Source organism: Trachinotus anak, unplaced genomic scaffold, assembly GCF_046630095.1.
Source record: "Trachinotus anak isolate AG129_WGS33_773 ecotype Australia unplaced genomic scaffold, CSIRO_AGI_Tana_v1 ptg000008l, whole genome shotgun sequence".
Taxonomy (NCBI): Eukaryota; Metazoa; Chordata; class Actinopteri; order Carangiformes; family Carangidae; genus Trachinotus; species Trachinotus anak.
The window spans coordinates 23,567,954-23,577,784 of record NW_027273859.1 but is presented as its reverse complement, the minus strand read 5'-3'; the positions used below and the strand labels follow the sequence as shown (position 1 = coordinate 23,577,784).

The following is a 9,831-nucleotide window of genomic DNA, read 5'->3' as shown; positions in this document are numbered from 1 at the left end:
ACTCATCTGCTAAACATATAAAAGTCTATGTGTGGACTCAAGTCATGTAAAAACAACTCAGGATCCAAAGAGTACAGCCACAAAAATAACTTTAATGCAATAGTGATTTAGATGCCAGTAGCCATGAGGCTGTTTGAGCGAACAGACTGTGAGTATATTGCATAGGTTGTTGATCTGGGACAGTCCTGCATGAAAGCTGAGTGAAAACAATAACCTGTGACTCCAACAATTCTTCAGTGTCCCCAAGCAATACAATTCATTTTGTTCTTTTCTGCTCCTGTTGACCATTGTGAAAGAAATCTGCATTTTCTGCGGACCTTTTTCTTCAAAACATACAATCTCCCTATGTTTGTTTCAAGATATTATGGGAGAGAGATGGTTTATATGCGTGCCAATGCCAAGCGTGGAGGTGGTGAGACAGCTGATCACTGTGGCCATGATAAAGGTCCAGTGCAGTGAAGAAAGTGTGCAGAGAGGCTTTCAGATGTGAAGAGATTCATCCTCCATTAAAACACTTTAAATCACACTCTGACCTACCAGTTCATAAGCACATTTTATAATGGTTTGTAAAAACAACATTTGAATCATTTAATTTTTTCACATTTGTAGATTAGCTTTGAGGTTTGCTAAAAATGTTATAAATAAAAAAAAAAAGAAAAAAAAAAGAAAAAGTTACTAGTTTGGCTTTGATATAAATAATGCAATATACATAGTTCAAACAAACACTTCTCTCTAAAAACATTTAAATATTTTCAAATATTGCATTTACGAAACCATGTCTCATGGTGTCCTTATTCATAAGCAAAATTCTAGACAGATTAGTTAAAGCCATTTTCAAATGCCAAACTAGAACGGGGTGAGCAGAGGTTTGCCATAACGACAGGTTTAGAAAAACAATCTCAGCCTCCCTGAGCAGAAAGTCACATCAATACCACATTTTAAATATTGAATAAAAACACTCAAAACCTTGGCAAAACACACCACCCTCCATATTGTTTTTAACTCTCAGTACAACTAGGAGACGAGAAGATCCCTTTGTTGTAGCTGGAGATTTTAAGTACTTAATGCAAAGGCTAATATTGTATAACACACTACCCATTGCAGTTCACACATCTCTAAAACTCAAATCAAATATATTTCTTTACAGGTCAACACAAGTCCTTGCTATTGCACAGAAATATAGGGTATTTTCAATGGATACATCTAATGACAAGGCAGGTTATATAGTGACATTTTGGTTTGGTTTGACAGCATAAATGTTAGTTGCTCTCAAAAGAAAAAAGTAAACCAAAAGACCAACATTGGTTGCATCAATTTCATCCACAAATTCCATTATTTTTTCTTTGTGTGAATGAAGATGCTTGCGTCTCCATAGCTTGAAGTAAGCATGCATCTTCATCATTCAAATTAAAGGTTAAAAAGGCAAAAACCCTTTTTGATTAGGCTCAGCTTCATTTAAAATCCCACTACAGCCTTTTTAGACAAAACACAAACCCCTCTTTTAACTTCCTTAGTGCTGCAGTGAGCGATATTCATAGAAGTGAACAAGTGCTAAATGAATGCAACATGATAATATGACATTCAAGAGCACATTGACAATAAACACACAGGCCTAATACAGTATACCGTTTTCTTGTAAAAACATGACACGAACAGTTTAGTGTACAGCTTTCCTCTAAAAGGCAAGAAAGTCAAATAAATAAGCTTGAAGAAGCTCATGGACAAATGTTCTCCTCTTTCAACTGAGAGGTGGTTGACTTAAAGTGACCTCACGGGCATGAATGGAGAGAGAGGTAACGTGTCTGAAAGCCCATTTTCAATGAGCTTAACAAACACCAAACTTTGACCACCAGCCTCTAAAGTACAAGCAGATACTTTGATGAAAACAAGTCAGATGGGAGAAGGAAAAACACAATACCGACAGAAATCTTCCACACATACACTACGGATGAAATACAGTGACAATTTAAAGAGACAGACAAAACTGTATTTGATATTTAAATATTGCAAAGCATACAAAAACTGTTGTCTTGGAGCTGTAAACATTAAATTGAATTCTGATGTCATTTTTGGACATGGAGAAATTATATAAAATAAATCATGTCTGTGGTAACTATAAATTGTTCTCATTAGAATGTAAAAACAACATACTAAATCTCAATTTCTTTATTATTACTGTAATAATAATAATGTTTATGTTAACATTTGTTATAAGTGTTTTACTGTACTGTTATAAATAGTTATATGTATAACATCTCAATTCATACTTTGACTCCTCGAGCTTTGTCTTTACAAGGCAAAAAGAATACTTGTGTCTCTGCCATACTCAGATACGCACACATTCTCACACTCATACACACCCCAATATGGTCAAACACACCCACACATACACACACACACACACACAAGCTGCCACAGTCACGCAAGGGGGTCACCAGGAGGCTCTATGTGCGATTGAGGGTCTGGAAGATTCTGGATATTTGGAGCATGACGGGCCCAGTCTCAGGGTCGTTCATCCACTGGGTGCTGTTCAGAGGATTCTCCAGCATGTCTTCAAATGCTACACACAAACACGAGACACACTGGTAAGACATACATTTAACCATCACATTAAAATCAGCAGCCTGTAAAACCTAGACTTTCATATACTGTCAAGATACTTTCAGCTTGTTATGAGAGCACATGGTGCAGAAATGGGTTTAACCACAAAAAAAAAAGAAAGAAAAAATTCAGGGTGGCAAACTGATTTTTTCAGCTATTGTTAAAAAGGCAATCTGTGTAGCCTGTATCTGAAAAAAATCACTTGGTTACCATGGGTGCCGGAAAAGTAAGTAGGGATTCAAAAAAGGGACATGTTAAGCTTGTGTGTATTTTGGCAGCTCCCTCACAATCTATCCTGGTCTAGTTTTAGGCTCGAACAATAATAGTTACAACGAGTTGTTTCTTTGAGAGCTCTTTGTGAGCCCAGAGAACACAAATCAAAACAGACAAAGTAAAGTGCTGCGTATATAACCTGATGTCAGACAGTGAAATTTGATTCCCCCATGTGGCTCCATTTAGCCGTGCAGGATGAGAGTCACTAGAGCTGACTTGTCAGTTTATATGACTTCATGTTTACAGGTCGCGGTTCATATGTAATAAGATAGCGTGAACAAAAACCAAGCCAGAAATAGGATGCAACAATTATTTTTCATTGCTCCAGACCTAATGAACTATTTTACAGGTGTGAAAAGGAGGCATCAGACATCACACTGTTAAGTTTGTAAAGTTCATTGCACGTACTAATTAAGTTTATTGTCTTAGTCTCTTTGTCTTCCTTCAGCCTACCTAGGCTAGGTCTGCTTTAGCTGGCTATTTCTTAGCCAGTGTTTGGACAGTGTTATACAACCTTTATCTGCAAGTATGCAAGGGTCCACATGACGTAAATATTGTCACTGGAGGTTGCACGCGAGGCTCTGGTGGAGACATGAGCATATGCCTCTACAATTCATCTTTAAAAGAATAAGCACAGCAGACAAGGCAGCTGTTCTTGCATGGATGCTTGGATGTCGCCATTTTAATTTGTGGTGTGCATGCATGGAACACGTAGACAAAGATCTACTATGCGAGTATCAAAAACGTCCTCCAAGCAGACATCAAGCAGAGTATACATTTAAACAACTATGCATCTGTCCACAGCTATCCATGCATGTGTCCGCAAACGAGCATCTGAGGCTTAATTTCCACATCCGCAATTACGCGAGGGTCTGCATGAGCTGGAAAACAAACATGGATGCTGATTCTGAAGAGTAGCTGTTTGATTATGTCCTCCACTACCCTCACCTTAACAATTCATCTTTAGAAGAACACAAAGACAACCAAATGTGTTGTAATTCTTCATGCATAGATGGCGCCATTTTCATTTGATTCATAGTTCACACTCACTGAATACGAAGACAGTGATCTACTGTGCATGCATGAAACGTGTCCTCCAAATGAACTCAAGAGGAGTATTAAAAAAAAAAAAAGACAAACTAAGCATCCATTGTGTCCACATTTGTCTGCATACATGTCTACAAGCAAGTATAACTGAGGTACATTTTACAGAATGAGATTGCAGCTGCGCTATAGTTTTCAGAAACACTACCACACAACAAAATAGACAAAGATGTGAGACTAAGTTTTTCAATTATTAGTTTTATAATATTTTCTTTAAGCTGTGATTCCTCTGAAATATTTTTTTCGGTTTACAAAATCACTACCCTGGGGTTTTCCAGTAAATTTGACTAGACTGTACCTAGCAGAGTCTTGGGATTGGTTAGACCCAGCTGGACCACTGGATTCTCCAGGATGGCTTGGAACAGCGGGCTGTTGGTGTCAATGCCTTTGTCTAGGTCTTCTGGTGAAGGTTTCCTGTCTCCCAACAGCCACTCACACTGCAGGAGGGGGGGGAAAAACCCATCAAGTTCCCTTTCTGTTTTTGAAGCTACAGTGATATCTTTATGAAGGTCAGAGTGCAGAATCGGCTTCAAAACAGTGTCCAAATTTTATTTTCATACAATGACACAGCAGATTATCTGGACTATTACTCTTAAGCTAATGCATACTCCTTAAATACAGAAAGTACAGCATTGTCAGGTTTGAATTGTTTTGGAGTCAATGGGTCAAACGTGGCCTGAGTAAAAACTATAGCTTGCCACCAATTAAAAAAATTAAGTGAGATCATTAAGTCAACACACAAGTTAAATAGCTCAAAATCACAAATGTGTCTCAATTGGCTTTACACTGAATTTTACGCACATATTTTAAGCATCATTTATCTGTTTTGAAGCTGGGAGTTGCATCACAAACAGCCAAGACAAATGGGTATTTCTCATATCTTGTATTGCTGTATTTTCAGTATAAGCTCTAAGACTACTATCATAGATGTGTAAACATACCGCAGCATCCTGTTGGTTATTATTGACCCTCAGAGCATCAACCACCTCCTTTTCATCAAAGCCCATCTCCATCAAAGCAATGACAGCCTGCGGAAACAAGAAAAAGATTGTGTGCTCAGTCTAATTACAACAACATGCGCAGTCACAGTTTGGCAGAGTCCAGCAAATGTCTTGGGGACAGAAACTCATTTGTGCACAGCAGCAGAAGTACTGAGATAGTGTTAAAACTACTTGGGTGGCAGCTACGTTAGAAAAATGAACCACAGTGGAAGTGTTTTGTTGGAAGATGGGGCTTTAATCACTTTTCTATTTTTGGATATGCTCTGGAGCAGAACCCTTAGTTTCCTGGGGAAACTAAGGTATATTAAGCTCTACAATTAACAAAGTGAGAAGACTGTGAACACAATGTTATATATAAAAACTTCATAATTACTAAGCAGCCATGGTGTTACTAGCACTTCATATTGATGAATGCATGTTTCAATAATCTGTACTCCTTTCTGCTGATGCTTCAACAGGCTGCAAGAAACTTTAAAGTCATCAGACTTATATTTAGTAAAAATAATTGTATTTTGGTAAAAGCTTTTTTTCTGCCTTGCATCTGCCCTGTGTATGAGATATGTGGAAATACAACAAGAGTAATGGAAAAAATACCAATGTCTTTTAGACACATCAATTTCAGAAATTGGCGTCCAAATAGTCAGAGGCCAGCTACAGTACATGTGTGTAAGTGTAGTCTTCCACCTAGCAGGTGAGAGCTCTGAGATCAAACTTTAGAAAAGTCATAGTCAAAGCACTGTATGAAATCTCCAATCTGATAAGGCCACCCACCCTTGAGTCTGGTCTGAACTCCCGTTTCCGGCGGATCCTCTTGAAGATCTCGGTGAGCTCGTCCTGCCTGTTGCTCTCATCTGTGCTCGACTGGCTGGAGAGGCTGCGGAGAAGGTTAGGACCAGAAGCTGAGGCTGATGCTGAGGCAGAGGGGCCTGGTGTGGCAGCTGCCGTGGCTCCTGCTGCCGCAGAAGAGTCCTGGCCTGGCAGTGGGGTGTCTACGGAGGGATCGTCTACATGTTCAATCAGCCACTCCATGGCCTGAGTCACTGACATGCTGCAGAAGGAAAGGATGAGGTGTGAAAAAATGTCTTGTGTACGCAAACCATCTAGGACCAACTACTTGCATGAATATAGGTCAAAGTCAATAATTTTAAACAATATAAATTTTGATAATGCTGAAGATGTGGACCAATTAGTTTGAGCGTTTAGTTATCAAGTAGAGACTTACTGATTTAATCGGAGAGCTTTGATGGCCCTGCTCTCAGGGAAACCCATCTCAGTGAGCTGCTGAAGGGCTGTTTCATCCACCCGATCCTCTTCATCTTCATCTAGCATCGCTGTAAGACACAGAAACACCAATGTATCTTAGGACTGATACAAAGGCTGGTCAATATGTGTCAATTGTCAAGATCTGCTGATATCTGTGTTGGTAAACTCTGGGTGCTCAGGTTTCTGCCCCCATATCAACTGGAAACATGAATATTTTTGTAAGTGCTGGCCTTGTTATGTACTGGTGACTCGTACCCCACCTCTTGCCCAATGTGCATCGAGAATGGCAACAGCTCTCCATGATATTTCATAGCACAGGAGGTGTTTTGACAAAAAAAAAAGTGTCTTCTCCTGCTTCAAATGCAGAAACTTATTTTTAATGTGTGTGGTATATATCAAACAAAATATTATATCATCCTAACTTTCCCGGTGATAGGATTATTGATATTGACTTGGAAGTAGTTTTAAGGGATTGTGTGATTCACCATTGGCCTTTTTGAAGAGTTCAACAGCATCAGGGTTCAAAGCAAGAAGCTTCTGAGCAACTTCAATGAGAGAAACCAGGATTTTTCTGAGCTCCGTCTGAAACTGGAAGAATACAAACATAACATGAACATACAAACAAGTCAGAAATCAAAACCATCTTTAACACAACAAATTTTAAACTTAAGGTAAACATTTTTCTTGTACATTCACATTTCAATATACACATTGTCAGCTAAAGTGATGACTCTGAGACCCTCACATCTCTGATATTGTGCTGAGTAACAGTGCGGTCAGTGTGGCGTGTAGACAGGCTGGCGGTGGCTTTCAGGATAGCATCTTTGTCTGGGGCTTTGTTATCTTGTTTCTTCTGTGAAAACCACCATAAAAAACAATGAGTTAGTACGAAGCAGACAAATGAAGTTGTGCAGACTTTGAAAACATGCTGTCATTTCTTTACAAAAAGTTGGATAAGCTTACCTTTTCATCTGAACTAACATCTGCCATCTTTGGAGGTGTTGGTGGCGGTCTTTTCTTTATGAGCAGCAAAACATCTACAGCATATATGAAACATGCTGAGTTCATGAAAAACTGTAGGACTCTTTTCTCATAATCACAGAATAGCAGGTTACATACCTTTATCTTTGAGATTCTCATCAGCGACTGTTTTAGTGTCGGTGAGGACTCTTTCTGTAGCAGCGTGTATAAGTTTATGGTGGGTAAGTGTTTTAGGGTCTTCTAGACTTCCGTGTACATACTACAATAAAAGCACAATATACACCAGTTCAGAAAACAAAAAGTAAACAGCAGACCTGCAATTATTTATTATTTTCATGATACATTTTTCATCATATTACTCCCTTAAGTTATGTAAAAAATGTCACAATTTCTGAGGCCAACTGATATTTGTGGTTTTTGTCCAACATTTACCAACCTGAAAGAACATTTACCATAATAAAACTGACAAGCAGCAAATTCTCACATAAAATAAGCAAGAGCAAAAGTATGTCTAGCATTTTTGCTTAATGAATACCTAAAAAAAATAAATAATTGATCAGTTATCAGAAAATTAATCTGTAAGAATTCTGATAATCCACTGATTGTCTCAGTGAAATGTGAAACAAAAAACACACTATTCCACACTATTATCTCAACCAACCATTATTGTTTGGTGTGTAAAATGAAGAACTGCAAAATAAGATCCATCCCAGTTCCTCTCAACAGGCTTGGATTAAAAATATTCAGTTTACAATAATATAAAACAAAGAAAGCAGAAATTCTTAATCTTAGTCATTGCTGGTCCAGAATTAACTATCTTTTGTTCAGACAGTGCAAAAGATTTGACAGCTTAACATGGGACTCTGGGAAATTGTGACAATTACTTTTACTTCCTGATGTTTCGAAGACTAAACTATTAATTTAAAGAATATTCAATAACCTTACATCAATATTCAATTAATCAATTAGTTGTTTTAATTAAGATCGGTTAATAAATGCCTGGAACCTTATGTCACACAAAATATGTTAGTCAATCTGTGCATTATCCCATGTTGTCATGGGAAGCAAACATAAGACCAACACTTGGAGTTTATGCTATAGGCCATAGAAGGAGAGGTGAGTGTAATAATAGACAGGCTGAAAAGCAACATGCCTCTGCAGGAGCAGAAAAGGGGAAGAGACGGACAGTTAGCAGTAGCTAGCCTGAGAGGGGCAGCCAACCTGCTAAATTATAAATAGCAAAGTCTACCCAGTTACTATAAATACAAAGCTAGTGACACCGACACTGACAGTTTACACAGAGGGCATGGTAGACGGCAAAACACCCCAGGCTGAGGAATGACAGGACAAAAAAAGCAACAGGGGAGACACAAACAACCCCAAAACCTACATGTTTCAAGCACTTCTCCTTCAGTTTCTCAACAGTGGTGTCTTCCGTGACCTCCTCCAACCACTCCGTGCCGTCCATGGTGCAGATGTGTATTTTCAATACTTTCCCGGCGAATATCTTCTCCTCCTGGACGAACATAGCTGCAGTCTTAAAGAGTAAAGAGTACCAGTACAGTGACGTTAGCTAGCAGCAGTTGCTATGTGCTCCTGGCAAGCTAGCGTGCTAACGTTAGCACCCAGCTAGCCGTCGTTCTGTAAATCCGCCGACAACAGAAGGAGAACGGGCGCCGATTAGCTGAGGACCATTTTCGGTTTTCTCTGCCGGTTTTCGGTGCGCTGGCAACCGATTGGTATGTCCAGTGATGGCCTGGTTGTTTATTTTCCCTCGTTAACACACAAGCACCAAGCCAGCGAGAACCCTATTTTCACTGTAATGTTTGAACTATGAACTTCATCTGTGCTGCTGCCGCTGCATCATGGGAGCTGTAGTTATTTTTTTAACAACTCAAAATACAAGAAAATTTAGCCTGGAAATCAAACCACACCAATCAGCTTGCTCATATTTATTCGGTAATTGGTATGACGATGCCGGGCTGAAAATATAATTGATCCCCAGTTTAAAAATCTTTCAAATGGCTATACCTAATAGACACCCATATACAATACAGTATCTCACTTCAAAAATATTAAATTTGGGGTTTCAGGAATAAGCAAAAAAACAAACAAAAAAAAACAAAAAAAAAAACAAATAACAAAAACTAGAATTACTGCCTCACGGTTGTATGCCTCCATGACTCAGATTAGTTTCAGATTACAGCCATGTTCATCCAGAGTCATATGAAATAAAAAAAACATTTGTGTGAAATTTTGTCATAATTGCTGTGTGAATCCCCTGATCCCAGTTCACAGCAGAGATGTAACCAGCTGTGGGTACGATTCTCCTCAGCTCAGTCAGCTCCCTCTGCAGCTCCCCCTGATCCCTGACCTAAGTGCATTCATTCCCTGAAAACATTGGGATGGTTCTGAAATATGCTTCCAAACCTTTTAAATCGTAACATTTTTGAATGTAATTGTTTTGTTTGAAACTGATTTGTATTCTGATTGTTTGCTTTGTTTCTGCTTTTGCAATCTCGGCATCATTGAAAATGAGGGTCAACCCTCAATGTATATCTGAGAAATAAATAAATAAAGGCTCCTCTCTGAACTGCAGGTCTACAGT

General features: G+C 38.7%; 1 protein-coding gene across 1 annotated transcript; it reads right to left on the bottom strand.

Moving 5' to 3' along the window:
* Nucleotides 1–72: 72 nt before the first annotated feature.
* ubac1 (UBA domain containing 1) lies at nt 73–9,593 on the bottom strand. Its single transcript, XM_071483658.1, has 10 exons — nt 8,614–9,593; nt 7,362–7,482; nt 7,206–7,279; nt 6,988–7,095; nt 6,728–6,830; nt 6,202–6,310; nt 5,751–6,027; nt 4,920–5,006; nt 4,277–4,415; nt 73–2,560 (listed from the first exon to the last, which is right to left on the bottom strand). Exons 1-10 carry the CDS (start codon nt 8,749–8,751, stop codon nt 2,445–2,447), a joined length of 1,272 nt encoding a protein of 423 aa, XP_071339759.1. The 5' UTR covers nt 8,752–9,593; the 3' UTR covers nt 73–2,444.
* Between the last annotated feature and the right edge of the window lie 238 nt (nt 9,594–9,831).